The sequence below is a fragment of the Elephas maximus genome, chromosome 2 (genome assembly GCF_024166365.1).
Source record: "Elephas maximus indicus isolate mEleMax1 chromosome 2, mEleMax1 primary haplotype, whole genome shotgun sequence".
Taxonomy (NCBI): Eukaryota; Metazoa; Chordata; class Mammalia; order Proboscidea; family Elephantidae; genus Elephas; species Elephas maximus.
The window spans coordinates 133,363,116-133,381,330 of NC_064820.1; the positions used below are offsets into that span (position 1 = coordinate 133,363,116).

The window sequence follows — 18,215 nt, forward strand, 5'->3', positions numbered from 1 at the left end:
CTGCTTCCTTAATAATTTGTAGTGAACAATTTCACATGGGTTTCACCGCACCACATCAAAGTGAAACCCATGTGAAATTGTTCACTACAGGTTAGTAAGTAAGTACAAGTAAGCCATGCTTACCTTGCTTACTGAGTCATCTGCCCGTCAGGGAGTGTAAATTTGAAAAGAGGTTTTGATTCTGTAGGAAATCGCTGTGGGGTTGGGAGAGAGAGAGCTGCCAGCCATACCTAGAAGCAGAATCTTTGATGTGGTGAAAATATGTGAAATTGTTCACTACAGATTAGTAAGTAAGCACAAGTAAGCCTGTGCTTACTTTGCTTATTGGATAATCCGCCCCTGTGCAGACCCTTACAAGTTCCCATGTGTTGGCGGAAAACATTTTCCAAGAAATTGGCAGCATTACACTTTGTAGCTGATGCCAGCTTCTTTCTTGGGCCAATTCAACTGGGGCGGGGGGGGGGGGAGCCTTGTTTTAGTGGCGGAATTACTGACAAGCTTTCACATTGCCCCTCCTCTTATTAATATTCTTTTTGATGTGAGCTTGTAAAACAGAGGATTGGCTGTTAATCTCCAAGATCTCAAGGGCTTTTGGCCGTGGCCCATAATTGATGTGTTCACATGGCTGTTGTCTGACTATTAATGATTAGACAGCAGTGTTATCTACCAGCTAAATCATTGTTGCTTATAAATCACACTTGATAAACTGCAGTTTCATTTCTTTAAAGAGTCCGTACATGTCTACATACTTCGATAGAACTGCCAGAGGCATTTCATGATTCTGTGACAGCTTAGATTAGGTTTATTTTTCATTTCTGTTTGACAAAATATTAGACTTTCTAATGCACATAAAAGAGTCTTTTTTGTTGTTGTTGTTGTTCCTCTAACAAGACTTTCAGAGAATGATAGGCAGAGAAAGATTACCCACTCTCGATGGGAAGACGTGCAGGTTGGGATGCCAGGTTACATTTTTGCCTTCGCTACTCACTCCAAAATGAAGTTTCTGGGGGCCATACTCTGAAAGAAGAAGCCAGTGAGGGAGAAGTTCTCAGCATGTGGGCCTGTAGTCAGATTGTGACATGGCAAGGGTAGGCCTTCTAGAACTGTGAGATTGTGCTGACTATTCGGTCATAGTACATACTGAACCCCTGCATCAAGGTAAGATTCTGCTTTATAGAAGGGTAAGAGGAAGCAAGAAGGTTTTATAAGAGGAAGAGGTAACCCCACAGAAATCGTATCTGTTGTCTTCTTTCAGTACCCATAATGGAGACACAATGTTGGTCACAGACACACCCGAAGCCCCCTGTGTGCCTGGAACTGCGGGTGCTGTAGAAATGAAACCAGGTGACATGTTGCCCACACACTGGGCCTTGATTGGGAATCTCCACTGAGCCTTGGCCCCTTTTCTGTCACAAACTCTTGAGGCCTGAGCTAACTTAATCTATAAAACTTTTTTTTTAAAGAGGACAAAATAATTTCCAAGGTCATTGTGCCTCTTATCATTCTGTAATTTTGCAATATCCTTGGGCTACATTGCCCCAGAGCCCCTCAAACAAAGCCTTTTTGCTAACATTAGTTAATTAATCTTCACTTAATTTTTGAGATATAATATTATTAGATTTTAAAGAGATTCCTAAATCAGAGTTATTTGTCAATATTTTTAAAACTGGGTTTTTAACTTGGATTAAAAAGAAATTAAATTGCTATTAAGAGAAGTTTATAAAGTATGCCGGAGGTTAAATACATTTACAACTTCTATTCAGAATAAAATTACGTTACATGGCAATGTTTGGAATTGGGGTTTTAATACATTGTTATAATTAAGAGTTATTAGCGTTCCAGAATACAAGAATGCAGGAGAATACACCTCACACCAGCTTTCCAGAACAAATCCCACCCTCCTCTACCAAAAAAGGAGCTATGGCTGCTAATCAAAAGTTTGGCAGTTCGAATCCACCAGGCACTGCTTGGAAACCCTATGGGGCAGTTCTACTCTGTCCTGTAGGGTTGCTATGAGTTTGAATCGACTCGATGGCAACGGGTTTGGTTTTTTTTGGTTTCTACCAAAACAAAACACAAAACAGAAGTCACATAAGACCTCAGGATGCTCAGTTATTATTAAAAATACTTTAAGTTGTTGGTTAATAAATGCTTAATAGATGTGCTCTTAATATAATGTGTGATGTTTATGTCAAACCATTTCTCCAATGTATTTTCTCACTTGTGTCCTCAATTCTAGGCACCAACTTTATTCCTTAACTGCCTGAGAGTTGCCTGTGACATAAGCCCTTCTTTTCCCCTAGTAAATTTTAGGGCTGTAGTTAAAATTAGCACCATAGTCAAGGAGTAAACGATAATTGATGTGTTAACATTGATGAACAGAAGTACTTAAGCTGCTTATTGTAAAATGATTTGTGATTGAAGGACATAACCCCCCCTTTTTTTTTTTATTTAACAAAACATTTGAAACATAAGTTGTTTTGGTTATAGTTATTAGATCTTAATGTACTGTGGGAAAAATCCATTATTAACTTCAGAAGATAGTCTTTCAGTGATTTAAATGGATGCTCCATTTAGTTATAATACATAAAACAACTGCATTAGAGTGTCTAATGCAGCTGGAAAATATGAAAAAATTGCATTAAAAGGTATTGAGTATGGTTTTGATTATACAGAATATGTATGCACATGTAAGGGCTGGATGATATTAAAAATAAAAATAGCTGGAATATTTTAAGAGTTTTTTACACCACCTTTAAATAATATTTTCTTTAAAAAGTTTATATATGTGTATATTTTCTTTAAAGAGTCTGTACATGTCTACATACTTTGACAGAACTTCTTTTATGAAATGTATTACAATTTTGGCAAAAATAAGTATGCATTCTTTAATTTTAAAATGATACCAGTTCTTCTTGACTGATGATTTAAATCATGATTCAAATCAGCTTGATTTAAATTTAGCTTAGTCTAATGCTAAGTCTGTGCAGGTGTTTATCAAGATTAACTGGAAATTATTTTAACATTAAGGGAGAACATGATAGAAATATATATTTTGATATAATTATGGGAAGCTTCCTCACCCACAGATTGCTTACAGTTTGATATTAGTGTATAGAATATGTCACCCATTGTCATCATCACATCATACAAAATTTCTTATTCATTGGTTAAGAAATCTCAAACGGGTCACAGTATCCACAATAAAAGTTGTGGTCACGTGTTGATTTTTGGAGCTGATCTGATATGATTCTGTGTGACCAAGATTTAAAACAGGTACTACTCGATAGGTATGAGATTGGGTAAGTCACTGCCCAATTATTAGTCTTAATATTCAGTTATAGCTGTATAAAATCTGTTCTGAAATAAAAGGCATATGTAAAAATGAATAAATAGTCTGGAAATATGAGTGCTAAATAGTGTGACTGTATCCCCCTCCTCCCCATCCGTCCCCATTCCTTTTTGGCTTTCAATAGTGAATACCTAGATTGGATCAGTGACTGTGCTAGTATAAGCAACACCCAAAACCCAAACTCACTTCTGTTGAGTTGATTCCAACTAATAGCAACCCCATAGGCCTTCCAAGGGTTTCAAGGCTGTAAATCTCTATAGAAGGAGACTGCCACATCTTTCTCCCATGGAGCTGCTGGTGGTTTTGAGCCCCACCAACCTTTCGCTTAGTAGTCGATCACTTTAACCACTGTGCCATCAGGTTTCCTTGCTAGTATAAATGGATGCTAATAATATTTTAATTTACATTTGTGTATTCTTTTGAGACCATTTTCACCAAGTTTATTTCATTTCATTATTTAAGTACCCCTATTTTTTTTTTTATAAAATAGCTAGGGCAAGCATTCTTAATTCCATTTTGTGGATGCTGACATTTGAAGGTCCTGGCCTCATTCTTATACTAGGATTCCTCCCAGGACACCAGCTTTTGGAAAATGAGAAGATAATTATTTTCCCTAAATGAAATCTTGTTATATGACCAGTTCTAAATAAGTGAATTTTCAATTATAAATCCATCCCCAGATATTTTGAGTATTTTAATTTTTATTTAATTTGAGAACTATCCTCTGATTTTCAGAGACCTCTGTGGCATTATTTTTAATATGTTGGCTTAGCCACGTGACAAATTAAACAAGACCTGTCGGAATCGACTTGACAGCAATGGGTTTATAAACATATTTTATTGAGGTTTGTGGGAACAGTGCATGCTGGGGACAACAATAGTCGACAACCTTTGTAGCACAGTTTTGTGATGGATGTAATAGGGGTTTATACGGATTGTCTCATTTAATGTGCCTACTACGTTAAGTACAACAGTTTATCCTGGGATCCCCACTTTATAGGTAGAAAAATTGAGGCTTAGAAAAGCTCTGTGAATTGTTCAAGATTATGTAGCTAGTAAGTACTCAATCTGAGAGTCAAACACAGAGGCGGCACTTTTACCTATTACACTATCTTACCCAGCTCAGAAGCATAAGTGGGACACTTGGCATGTGATACTGACTTGTCTGCCATTATGCTCTGAGAAGTAACTTCTGCTGGAATTGGTGGTTTTAGTTGTCCCATCTATGACTAAACTTCTGGATGAAAAATTTTCAAATTTCTGGGATTGCCTGATTCATTTCCAGTCTCCAACAAAATGTGTTTGAGAACAGTAATTGTTACAGTTAATTCATTCACTTGTGAGAGAAATTAAAACTAAGCATTCTGCTTTCAAGATTACAAGTATTACGAAAAACACGCTGCAATTACACAAGATGCCTGTTTTTTTCTATTCCTGAAGGAATGTATGTATATATAGTCAATAAATGATCTATATTTATATATAGTCCATACATTATTTATATATATTTATATGAAAATTCATTTGTCTGTAAGCACTACGAAGGCAGCGATCTTGTCTGTGTTCATTATCATTATATTAGTGCCTAGGACAATGGTTGGCATAATCAAAAGATGTTCAGTAAATATTTATTGAATGATTTAAGTTATGATTCTTTAAGTTAGCAACTGATACATAGCTTCTCATGTCTCTCCTGGATCATGGCTTCTGGGTTTTATTAGGAAAGCTAGGAGTAGTGGGTATATTAATTTGTTTTCTTTCCCCCTTACTCAGAAACAGATCTTTATTTGTACTTCTTGTTCCCTATACTTCTCTTCTACCCTCTTTATTTTGTCTTCCTTTCTGCCCTCTTCCAGCACACTCCCGTCCCCCTTCCCCAACTGCCAACATGTAAAGTCCAAGGTAAACCTAAGCACACTATTAAAAATACAAGCATTTCCCATTAACTAGAACAGGGATCAGCAAACCTTTTCTGTAAAGTGCCAACAGTAAATTTTTTAGACCTCATGGGCAAAGAGGCAAAATCAAGGATATTATGTAGTACTTATATAATGAGAGAAAGCAGATTTTCACAGTTTTTATTGATAAAATTTAAATTACGGTGGTAATTAAGTGTATATTTTTTTGTAATACAGGTCTACTGATGAAAAGAAAAAAGGAGCCCTTGTGGCGCAGTAGGTAAAACGCTTGGCTGCTAACTGAAAGTGTGGTGGTTTGAACTCACCAGCTGCCCTGAGGGGGAAAGGCCTGGTGACCTGCTCCCATAAAGATTACTGCCCAGAAAACCGTATCGGGGAGTTCTACTCTGTCCTGTGGGATCGCTATGAGTAGGAATCCACTTGAAGGCACACAACAACAACAACAATGAAAATAATGGATTCTTTTTTGGGGGGGGAAGGAAGAATAACATTTCACTTAATTGAATTCAAAGGTAGTGTTTGCTGTCATCCAGTCGACTGATTGCAAGAGTTCATTTGTAAAAAAAAAAAAAAAACATTCTTAGCTTGCAGGCCTTACGTAAACTGGCAATGGGCTGGATTTGGCCCACAGGCCCTTGTTTTGCTGATCCCTGAACTAGACTGGCTCAAGAGAAACCCAGAGCAGGGTAAGCTGCCCTTGGTATTCTTCCCCTGTAAATGCTCATTGCTCCAAGCCTAGAAATGGAAGGTTTCTGGGAGGTGTAGGGGCTGCACTATTGGGTCCCCAACAGCTGCTGGGGTGAAATTATGGGATATTCTGGGCATCAGCAGCCTTTAAGTAGGCTAGAAGCCCTGTTTTTCTGGAAGGTGGAAGTTAGGAAGGGACACTGGGCCAACAACTTCTCAAGGGCAGGCACTGTCTCTTCTTGCCTTCACCCTGGAGTTGGACACCAGACCTGTGAGACCACCCTGATCTCAGAGCTCCTCTTTCCTTTGGTTTCTGTCACTCTACACTCCAGTTTGCTGTGACTTCAACAGCTACTCTTTTCCTCTTTCTGCCTCATAAATGTTGAGGACTGCAGGGTTCTGCCCTCTTCGTACTCCTTACATTTTTCCTGAGCCATCTCATTTGCTCCCCTGGCTTCACTGAGAAAATGAAGTTTTCTCTATGCCAGTGACTCTTCTTTAGATATTTCTCGAGTTCCAGACATTCTTAATCCTAGAGCTTCCTGACAGACATTTCCTCACAGGCATTCCTCTGCCCACCCGCTACCTCCACTACCCATCACAGGGAATGACAACATAACCAACCATAATGGAAACCTGAGACTCATCTTTGAGTTCACCTTCCCCCACCTCCAGTCAGCCTCTCCTCTCCATCCCTACCAAGACTGCCTTCTCTTCTTTTGAGTACTGTAATGGCTTCCTAAGTAGTTTTTCTTCTTACAATCTCCACCCCACCCCCCCCAATCTGTTTTCCTCACAGTTTCCAGTGTGCTTTTCACCAAATGAAAATCTGATCCTCTCATTTCCCTATTTAAAAATCCTCAGTGCTCTCTTCTGACCTCACAGTAAAACCTCAGATTCTTAGGCTGGCCTGGGCTCTTTGTGAACTGCCTGATTCTCCAGCCTCACCTCTTCCCATTCTTCCTGACCCCCTAAGTTTTGAGCCCCTTAAAAAAAAAGTGACTTCCAGAGCCACTCAGCTCTGCCCACACTCTGATCTCTTCATCCATCTGTGAACACTCCCTGCCCCACCCCCTTGGTGTTCCCACAATGCCTTGGGCTTAACTGACCATCCAGCCCAGGCCACACGCTGCACTGCAGCCACTGTTTGTCTCCTCTGCCAGCATGGGGCTCTGTTAGGAGCATATATACGGTCACTTGCTGAAAGTTTGCTGCCTGAGGGAATGACTTCCCCAACAGTGAGGTGGCTTTAAGTAGCAAACTTTGTGGGGGAGGAGGAGGGTATGGGATTAACATGTCCCCCTGTCACACAAACTAGGCCCTTACACCATCCCCGACTCGCTCGTTGAGGTTGAAATAATATTCAATCGTGTACCCTCTCTCCTCTGCCTTAGCTTATGTTTACTTTTGTTCTAAAGTAGAATGGCTTAGCATCGTTTTATAAAAATATTAAGGTCCCCCCTTCTAAAAGTAGACATGATCATGTTAAACTTCAAGCAGCACAGAAGGATTTAGGATGACATATAATCCCCTCCTCCTTGGTGTGTCTCACATGGATACAATTTCTAGGAGGAGGCATTCTGGAGGGTGATCTATCGGCTTTTAAAATCTGCTCTGTCTGCCGTTGGGAAAACAGAATTCTGGACCTATGAGCAGCTCTTTTCTGTGAGACTCTGAGAAGGAACTCTTTAAAGCTTGGGTTATGGTGTAGATGTGGCAGAGAACATGGCAAACCTCACCAGGGTAGTCTATGGTCTGTTACTTTTGCTTCTGACTCTGTAGTTAACTTAGCTCTGAAAACTTCCATTTTCAAATATTTGATGAGAAAACGCACGCCTGCCTTTCTGTAGAGCTGTAGTAAGAGTGAATGTGAGTCCTTTAAACCCTGTTTCCCTCTAGTCAATTTCGACTCACAGTGACCCTAGAGGGCAACTGCCCCATAGAGTTTCCAAGGAGCACGTGGTGGATTCAAACTGCCAAACTTTTGGCTAGCAGCTGTATCACTTAGCCACTACGCCACCAGGGTTTCTGAGTCCTTTAAAGTGCCCTTGAAAATAGGTACATAGATGACCGTAGGAGCTTTTATGATTTTCTTTTAACACACTTCCATTTCTGTTATAAACTGTGGAGCACTTTACTGAGTGATTTATTGCGATTCAGTACGACATGAAAATTATTTCAATTTCTTGAAATTGGTCAGTATTTTGAATCAGTATTTGGAAGGAATAGGGACAAGAAGTCCATGCTAAGTCTCATTAGAAATATGATGGATTTTTGTGGAAACTGTTAAAGATTTTGTAGGGAGGAGAGTACATGGTGGTACCAAGATGGTACCATGGACAGGGAGTAAAAAAAATGTCCCCTTCTGTGGCTTTGTAAAAGGGGTTTTTGACTCTTTCCACATAACGTGACCTTACTTTCATTCTTTTTTTAGTTCCACATGCGACCCAGGTACTTCCTTATTATTTAGTTTGTTATAGCCAGCATGTACCGTGTTAGCAATCCAGTTGTCTAAATTTTTAGTTGAAAATACTCATTTGTGTTGTTACAAGTGAGACTCACTAATATGAGGTGAAAAAAAAACTGCTGTTGAGAGGAATGAGAGTAAACTGATTCTCTTCGCCAAACAGGCTTTTCTTTCCTTTTACCCCCTTCACATTCCCTTCTTAAATCATGCCCATGTCTAAAAGAGTGAGAGTATGAGGCCTTCAATGTTTCTTTACCTTACAAGGAAAAATTAAGGGGCCTTTAAAAACAGGCAGTATATTTATGGGCAGTATCTATTAAGATACATCCAGTATTCAGGTGGTTTTGAAATGGCTTGTTCACTAATATAGGTGCACCACACATTTGCAACACTGCAAAATCCAGGATTAAAAATCCCGAGCTTAGCATTGAGGTTTTTAAAAGTCTCTCACTTTTAAGGGGCTGGGAAAAAGATTTAATTGATAGAAAGGGATTTGCTTGGAACTTTTGAGGAATTCAGCTTTGTACAAAGTAAAGGGACTAATGAAAAGGATTAATCCAAGAAGACAGGCTTTTTTAATACCTTTGTCACTGTCTTCTTTCTTTGCGGCTTATTTTTGTGTTTTTGAGTGTCTTTGGAATAGGCAGGATGAGAGGAAATCAGAGAACACTTATGGGTAAGATATGAAAACACTGATCATTTACTGCTACTATTTAAAGCACAGCCAGCTCTCAGAGCAGTGAAAGATGTCAGCGGCACTTTTAAAACAGCTTAAGTATCTGTGTTTCAGCAGTAGGACTGGTTTTTTTTTTCAAAGAACACAAATGAAGCTAAGTGTATGACAACCGATGTGGTGTGGTGGAGAGAGTCCTCAGGGCTGGAGTCCCGAGGCCCCTCTTCCACCTCCAGCAGCATCACTTGGCTACGGAACGCTACACAATTGAGGGTCTGCTAGGGGAGAATTTGCCTTAGATTCAAAACAAAAACATTTTTTTAAGACACTGAATAGAGTGGTTTAATTACTCTTTGTCTTTATATATGCAATACCTTCTGTTTTGCTAGAGGATAAAGTTAAAAATAGTCACCGTTGTTTCTGGCATGCATTACACATGTGGTTGGCCCATGTGTGCCTCTGCTTTGGGGTCTGCATATTTGGCCATTTCTAGGGTGATAAGCTAATGGTCAATGAACACCTCCCCCTGCAGCGCCTTAGAGACTCTGGGTTGGCATTCTGCCTGTGGTTTTAACGTGGCTGGGATCCTGGCTGGGAATGGCAGCACCTGTCTTGGCTCTGTTGGACTTGGGGCAAGAGCCCTGGTGCATCCCTAGGCAGAGTCTTACCCAGTCAAGCTACTAAACCTATAGCAGCACTTTTTAAGATGTCTTTGCTTGCTTTTTATTTAGGGCAGTGTGAGCCCTGGTGGTGGAGTGGTTAAGAGCTCAGCTGCTAACCAAAAGGTTGGCAGTTCGAATCTACCAGCTGCTCCTTGAATACCCTGTGGGGGCAGTTCTACTCTATCCTAGAGGGTCACGATGAGTTTGGCTTTGGTTTTTGGAGTGGTTTTCATACCTGGGATGAAAAAATGGAAATGGTGATATAATAATTCCCAGTCAGTGTGCCTAGTTGTAGACTTTAGGATTGGATGATTTAAAACAGCAGTGACAACCACAAAATAAAACCTGAGGTTTGGTTTCTGAGGTTTTTAAATGAGGTCTCTGAAGGAATTGCAGTATTTGCTTGGAAGTACCGAGATGCCCTATTCCAACCTATGTACAAAATAAGGTGATTTAAGATATGTGGCTTCCAACATACAGAAAAGGGTCAGAAAATACCTTTGGAGAAAGGTTTCTTTCCATTTCTTGTTCTATTTTAACATTTAGATAGAGTTTGCTTTTGATGGTAGAGCATTGTAGATTCAAGTTCTGGCTCGGCCACCAATCTTAAGTGGTCTTTTAAGTTAGTGTCCCACGTTTCCGTTTCTTCATCTGTAAAATACCTCCCTTCACAATCTTGCTGTGGAGCTTGCACATAAAAAGTACTCAGTAAATCTCTTCTACATTGTGCAAAATAGTAGCTGCTGCTGTTGTTACTATTTTTAAGAGAATACCTATGGGCTTTGAAATCAGAGAGGGCTGGCCTTGAATTTCAACTCCTTGGAGAAGTTGCCATCCTCTGAGATCTTCAGCTTCTGCCTCAGTTAAATGAGGATACTGTGAGAATGAAAGGGTTGGAATATGTACGGTGTCTGGTACACAGGAGACCCTTAGTAAGAATTTGCTCATGTTATTCCCACAGCAGGCTGTAAAGTATACATTATTTAGATCATGGTTCTGAGAGGAAAAGTCTCAACCACATTTAGGAGACACAGATTAAGAAATGACCAAAATACAGTTGTTTCAGGTCTGTCTGTCACAGATGGAAATTCACCCTTGACAGTTAATTTTGAAGAAAAAATCAGTGCTCACGGAAGCAGTTTTTTTAAGCTTCCTTGGTTTTGTTAATGAAGCTATGCTGTCAGGCAACAAGGGTGGTGGAAATGCAAAGTAAGAGACTGCGGCCATGGTCACCTTTAAAGAGCTGTGATTTCCCCTGTACTGGTGTGCAGTCTCTGTCTAATGCTTTTTAAATTAAAAAGGTGACTGTGGGCAATCTCATAAAACAGCCAAATACCAGGATATGGAGAAAACGTGAGCGTTAAGTAATAGTGCCCCTGCGTGCTCATAGAATGTAAAAATAATGACTCTGAGCAAACTAAGACACCATTCCCACTCAGATTGTTGGTGTTCAGAGGATCCTAGGATTGAGGGGTTAATAGTAGGATAAGTATGGAGATTCGTGGCAACAGATGGAAGAAACCTGGGGCAAGCTCCCCTGTCAGCATTTAGACATGACACGGGGACGTGGGAGGGAATGTGTACATGGGGAAGGCTGGCTTGTCTTCAGCCCTGGATTCTCCCTTTCTCCTCCTGCCTGGCAGTACTAGCTGTTTCATGCAGCAGAGCCACCCGAGTGGCTCTTTGTTGGGGTGGGGTGGAACAGGAGTGCTCTCAGGAGTACCCACCAGTCCTGCCCTGGCGAGCCTCCCTCATTGGCTGTCAGTTTCCTGGTACTGAAAACCATCACCGGCTGACACAGTCAGATGCTCGAGTGATGAGAAGCTGCCACAAACAGCACTCCAGCTTTGGAGCCTTCCTTATTAATCAGCACTCAGGAAGCCCTTGAAATAAGGTGAACAGAGAAAATATTGCCAGAATCTCTCTGCAGATTTTTTTTTTTCCTCCAGCCCTCTGATTACACACCCTAAGTGCCGCTGCTATCTCTGTGTAAATAACCTTTTCTTCCCCGCCTCCCTCCATCCTCCCTGCTTCCCCACTCCCATACTCTTGGGCACTCTGGTGTGATAAATAGCCAGGCTACTGCTCGGCGTGCACCAACACCTGGGAATAATCATGCAAAAATAACAGTGAGGGACTGCCCTGCGTCTGTTCTTGACATTAACTTTCCTCGGTTTGACAGGCTGCCACCACCAGCTGTTAGACTTATGGGTCTTTTTTTTCCATTGGAGATGGCTGCTTTCCTGCTTTCCTCTTTTGGGCTCTAATAGGTTACATCAGTGTCCCATCAAGATGACAGGAAAAGAGCTTTGACAAGGGAACATTGCTAAAACCAGTCAGTTCTCAGTTCTGATCTTTTATTCCAGTTATCAGTATTATTAGACTAATAATCCCCCACCTATTTGTAAATGAGGAATATCTCTTTAAAACTATATTAGGGGTTTTTCCCCCTCCTGCAAAAGGTATTCATAATTGCCTCTTGAATTGTCTTTGAATGTAGTGAATCCTAGCTTTTGTCCCTACAGGACTGAACCGTCTATCAATTTTATTTTAGTTTAGGTCTCAAATATATTTGTAATAATGATAATAATGTTGACAATAAACCCACTGCTGTCGAGTTGATTCCGACTCATAACCACCCTGTAGGACAGAGTAGAAGCACCCCATAGAGCTTCCAAGGAGCGCCTGGTAGATTCAAACTGCTGACCTTTTCGTTAGCAGCCATAGCTCTTAACCACTACGCCACGAGGGTTTCTAATATTGACAGTGGGGTAGCTATTATTTGTTGTAACTGTACGAGGCCCTGTGCTATGGTTATTTGCATGATCTCATATGGTCACTTTCGCCAGGTGTTATTTCCATTTTACAGATCTAGGCACTGAGTCCCAGAGAAATCCGGCGATTTGCCTAAGGTTATGCAGCTTATGGTAGAGCTTAGACTCCAGCTCCAAAGACTGATCCCTTCCCCATTCTCATGCATCCCTCCTTTCCCCCCTCCCCCTGCCCTTTTTTTCTCTTGTGCCTCTGTGGACAGCCATATGGATGCTGTTCTCACAGTTCCAATTTTGCTGTATTTCCGTGATTAGTTGATGAGTGCCACGGTGTTGCCCACTAAGCAGTGAGTCCCTGAGGGTAGGGACTGGTCGGCTTTTTCACACTCTTGCTCGGCTAGTAGGTTGCACTGTGTGCAGCACACAGCAGGTGTGCAATAATTGTTTACTGGGTGGATGTGTGATAGAGTTTAGGTGAGTAGGAGGAGACTTTTGGGAGAGCAATACAAGACAAAGGTGCAACAAAAGATTAGTGGGATGAGATTGTGCAGCAATACTGGGCTAATCAGGACCTTCATGGAGATTGCTGTAAGATGGGGGTGGATTAAGTGGGTTGACTACTGCCAGATGTCAGTGGATGAAAGAAGCACTATTTCCCCAGGCTGAGCTTCTAAGGTTTAAGCCCTTTTACTTATACTTTTAACATACTTTAACTGCAGTTAACCGTGCATTTGAAGGGGATTATAGATTTATGTTAAGTATAGTAGGATATAAAAAGGAGATTTGTAAGGTGGTGTGTAGGGTTAGGGAGCTGTAATATCAGACCAAGGACTTTTTTTTTTTAAGTCTGTGTTTACTGAGCTAAGCACTGTGCTGAGCATTTACTGTGCATGAATTATATCTCACAGCAGCCACCTGGGAGTAATGATTATTAATAGTCTTCCCAGGGAGTTTTGTTCCCAGGGAGTTATTCCTAGTTGTCATTATTATTACATTTTTATTCCAGATAGATGTTACAGGAAGATATTCATAATTCCCATTATTATTCCCATTTCCCAGGTCCAGACACTGAACCTTAAAGAAGCCAAGTAACTTGCTCTAGGCCCTCGCAGCAAGTGCCGACGGGCCAGGATTTGAACCCATACCTGTGTGCTAACAATTAGAGGTTCTGTACTTGGTATGCTGCCTCCTCCCGGGAAGACCTTAGCTTCATTGGTTTGCAGAAATTATGGCTTAGTGTATGGACCAGTGACCAGAGAAATCAGGGTACAGTGGAACTGATCTTTTGTGTAAGGCAAATATAGCTATTGAAAATCCTTTAAAATCTTGCATTGGTATATGTGGTTTTGTGTTAGACATCATGAGATGCACAGAAGAATGGAAATGTTTTTTTACAGGAACATCTCCCACTGGGGGCATTATCTAGCGGGAAGAATTGGCCACACAGTTTCAGTTATTTCCCTCCCATCATTTTCTGTCTTCTGGTGTTGAATTCCTGTACATTTTCCGCATATAGGATGCTACTGTTTTATGCTCACCTGGGCTGCCACCAGATAGCTTATTGCCTTTGCACAAAAATGGACCTCCTTTTTTTCTAGAATGAGTAGGTTAGGCCAAATGTCCTTCTAGCTAAAATATTCTGTGACTGCCTCCAGAAAAGCAGGAGGCTTGAACTTCACTGCCTCTGCTAGGCAGCTCACCGTCAGGCTGAAGGGAAGGCGGCTGCAGCTCAGCACTGTCAGTTGGTGCCACAAGGGGTATGTACGCAGCACAGCACTTGCTCCAGTTATTATTTTAAGAGCTAACGGTCATTCAGACTACTCCGTATTTTTTTTTTTTAATGATGGTCAAAAATTGGAGTGTTTTCAAAAGTAGCATACTTACCCCCAGCCCCCTTTCCACTTGATGACCTCTGGGAAAGAGGGGGCTGCAGTAGACCACACAGGTGGGCTTTGGACTTGAGTCCCTATCCTGAATCCTGAAATCCCACAGCGAGGGAAGGGTTCCTTTTTCTCCCCTCGTCCCTGGCTTAGGTTCAAAGGAGCAGTTAGGAGTGCTGATCCACTTGCCTGTGGGAATGGCAGTTCTGAGCTCTCATGAGGAAGCCAGTGCAATGGAAAAACTAAGAGAGAAATTGATTTGTGTAAGTCAAAGATTTGAACATTTAAAACCATATATTACCAATCAAGTTTCAGAGTTTGAGCCTATTTTTACATTGCGGGTGGTCTGTGTACAATTAAGTTAGTATTTATAGTCAAACTCTGAATCTTAGCCTTATTTTAAAGTATGTGAGAACAGAGCTCCAAGGTCCTGCTAAGGTTTTATAAATAATCATCACCTAAACACATTTGGATTGTGTTCATGGAAATAAACACAGATAACGTACTTACTGGTCCTCCCTCAGGCCATCACGATTCTTTAGATATTTGATCTTTGGAATCACTTAATTATTCCCTTAATGTGTAAACCAAAAATCCAAACCCATTGCCGTCGAGTCAATTCTCTGACTCATAGCAACCCTATAGGACAGAGTAGAACTGCCCCATAGTGTTTCCAAGGAGTGGCTGGTGGATTCGAACTGCCGAGCTTTTGGTTAGCAGCCTGAGCTCTTAACCACTGTGCCACCAGGGTGCCCACAAATATATAGGTGTATGTATATCTATATACTCACAAAGTTATATTACAATAGGGATTTATTCTAGAAATCCTGTTGTGATGGTATTTATCGTCAATATTGGAAGGCCAAAGAATATATTTCCCAATTGAGGAAAATGGGCCTCTGAGAGGTTAAATGGCTCTCTCGATGTCCTAAGCTAGTTAGGGACAGAGTTGGGGCCCAAATCTTAGTGACTTCTGCTGCATGCTTTGCCCCATTTTGTGCTCATTTCCCAAATCAGAGAACTGGTGCTAGGCCTCTTTCCTTCTTTTATTTTATTCTATTCCCTTGTCTTGTTTATCCAATTGAAGCTATACTCGTTCTCTTGGTATTAATATCTGTTGTCGATTAGGTGATGTAAAGAATATTTTCAGAATACTGAAAATTTTCAGTTTATGTGTGTAACATCAAAGTGCAGTCAGTTTGCAACTAACTCTACAGATACAGAAGTTGTTTGGAAACGTGCAAAAAAAAAAAAAAACTAAAAAAGGGCAGAGTAGCTGGTTGATGTTACCTTAGTCATCTTTAATTTTGGAAAAAGATTCTAATCTCTCACCATCTTTTAATTGCGATAAAGACTGTGAGGTAGCATTGGATTTCCCCCCTTTAAATTTCCTTCCTCAGAACCTCATTCTCCTTTTGTCAGCTCAGTTTTAAAATAGTAACTATCAGTGTGAACTTTGATCCACATTAAGGGGCATTTACACGAAAGCATAAATCACCATATCTGGGATTTGGAGCTGTTAAATGCTTTTCTTTCTTGGGCCATGTGATCAAGAATGCAGAACAATAAAAAGCATGGAGCAAAGGAAGTTTTATGGCAGCTTTGTGAGCAGGAAATTAAGTTTCTTTAACATGCAGATGGGTGAAGGGCTGTTCTGTTGCGTCTTGGATTACTCAGGCAAGTGAACGTCAGTTTATCATTTTAGTGAAATGCAAACTGTAGAAATAGTTTCTACAGTCATATGAACAAGGAGCTGTCACAGATGACTGCTTCAGCTGTTTAACTAGGAGTAGAGTACACTTCCTCATATGACTTCTCTTAAAATACACTTTAAAAACAAAACAAAACGACTAAGGCTGTATGTTTGTAGCGAAGTGTTGATTTCCTACAAAGGTTAACTAGGAATATGTAGACAACTGACAAGATGATGTTTTACCAGAATGACTTTCTGTGTGCCCTTCTCATAGGACGTCGTCCTTTTTATGTAGGCCGTGTCTATCTGCAACATGAGGGCCTAGGTAATCTGGAGTCCTGATGCAGACGTGCTTTGCATTTGGCTTTTTCACAATTGATAAGCCTTCAGCCGGGTCAAAGCTATTCAGTGGCAGTTATTAACAGCCCTCACAGTAGGCCAAATGAATGAATAGATTGGTTGGTGATCTGTGTATTTTAGTACATGTATAGCCTTAGATTTCATTATGGCCAGACTCCCACCATTTTTGTGGTGAAGAACTCCTTTGCTGCTGTCCTGAGGGTCCCCACCCCCCTCCCCTTAGGGGGGCACAAAGGAGACATCATTGCATCACAAGATCTGGTCTTTGGTTGTCATTTCTGTTTCCTAGGCTTAGAAAGCTGCTGAGCCTTGGTCAGACTCTTTAGGGATCTTTAAAAGTTGGGCCACTAAAGGGGCCTGTGCATTGAAGAACCCAAGTTCTGTTGGTGCTGGGCACACACATTTCTCTTCCAGTAGTAATTCTGGTAAACTTTGCAGTAAACCCATACCCATTGCTGTTGAGTTGATTCTGACTCATAGAGACCCTATAGGACAGGGTAGAACTGCCCCATAGGGTTTCCAAGGAGCGCCTAGTGGATTTGAACTGCCAACCTTCTGGTTAGCAGTTGTAGCTCATAACCACTACACCACCAGGGTTTCCAAACTTTGCAATAGAGCATTTAATTAGGAGTTACTGCTTAATACATGCTAATAATATCCAGTTTACGTGATTCACTGTGTGTAATCGAGTTTATGTATTTTGTATATTCAGCAGAGTAACTTAATATATATTAGTAGTGATTTAATTCATTATGGTTTATAAAACACTTGGAATACAATTTTAGTCCATCTCTCGTGCTTAAATGTCCAGTAAGATGTATGTGGCATTTATTGGAGTTTTTACTTTGGCAAATGTGTTACAATTTTAAAAATAAGATTTCATCACTAGTGGGAAATCCTTTTAATTTTGCAAAGGCATATTTCCATTCAAGTCTCCTTGGGCTAAAGGTTGCCATTGGTGAATTTAGAAGACTTCTTTGAAGGCCTGCCTGTAATTCAGGAAGCTAGAGCTGGAATGTTTATTTTGTTTGGCATGAAAAAGTAAAAATCCGCGTTTCTATTCTACTTTACATTTTGGCACTGTTCAGACAATCAAAATGAGTTGTAGTTGCCAGTGGAATTTGGAATGATGGTATATTCTGGAAGTGATGTGAACAGATGACATTGACAAGCAGCCACCGAATGCAGCACCACTGCAGTAAGCCTGTCTGTTTTTCAGGTTGACCCCCTGTTTACAGTGCCGGCGCCGCCACCACCGATTTCCAGCAGTCTCACGCCTCAGATTCTGCCCTCCTACTTTTCCCCATCTTCATCCAATATTGCAGCACCGGTTGAACAGCTTTTGGTTCGGACTCGTTCTGTGGGTGTCAATACGTGTGAAGTCGGAGTAGTGACAGAGCCAGAGTGTCTTGGGCCCTGTGAACCTGGGACCAGTGTGAATTTGGAAGGGATCGTGTGGCATGAAACAGAAGAAGGTAAATACAATTTATTTTTATCTATTTCCCCATGCCTTCCTCACCCTTCTTGTGTTTATGTGTACCTTTGAGGGGAGTTGTTTTGTGGTATTCAGAGAGAAAAGAAAAGTGGATTTTGTTGGAACAAAAACTGTGTTTGGCCTCTTGTTCATAGCTGTTTTTAAATTCAGGCTGAATCAGGTGTCCCTGAGAGAGGTTCCCCACTTTAAGTGCTATGATGAAGGATGGGGAGAAGCAGGCTGAGGGTTACTCTTTCCCCTGAAAGGTGTGGTGGAA

At 40.9% G+C, this 18,215-nt stretch overlaps 1 protein-coding gene across 4 annotated transcripts in view; it reads left to right on the plus strand.

The window, feature by feature from the left end:
* Window positions 1–18,215, plus strand: part of ZNF608 (zinc finger protein 608) — a 115,754-nt gene that overhangs the window by 31,048 nt on the left and 66,491 nt on the right. For all 4 annotated transcript variants that reach the window (XM_049873555.1, XM_049873544.1, XM_049873550.1 and 1 more), the window contains one exon: window positions 17,684–17,939. In XM_049873555.1, coding sequence (XP_049729512.1) covers window positions 17,684–17,939 — 256 coding nt within the window. The remainder of the gene's footprint in view (window positions 1–17,683; window positions 17,940–18,215) is intronic.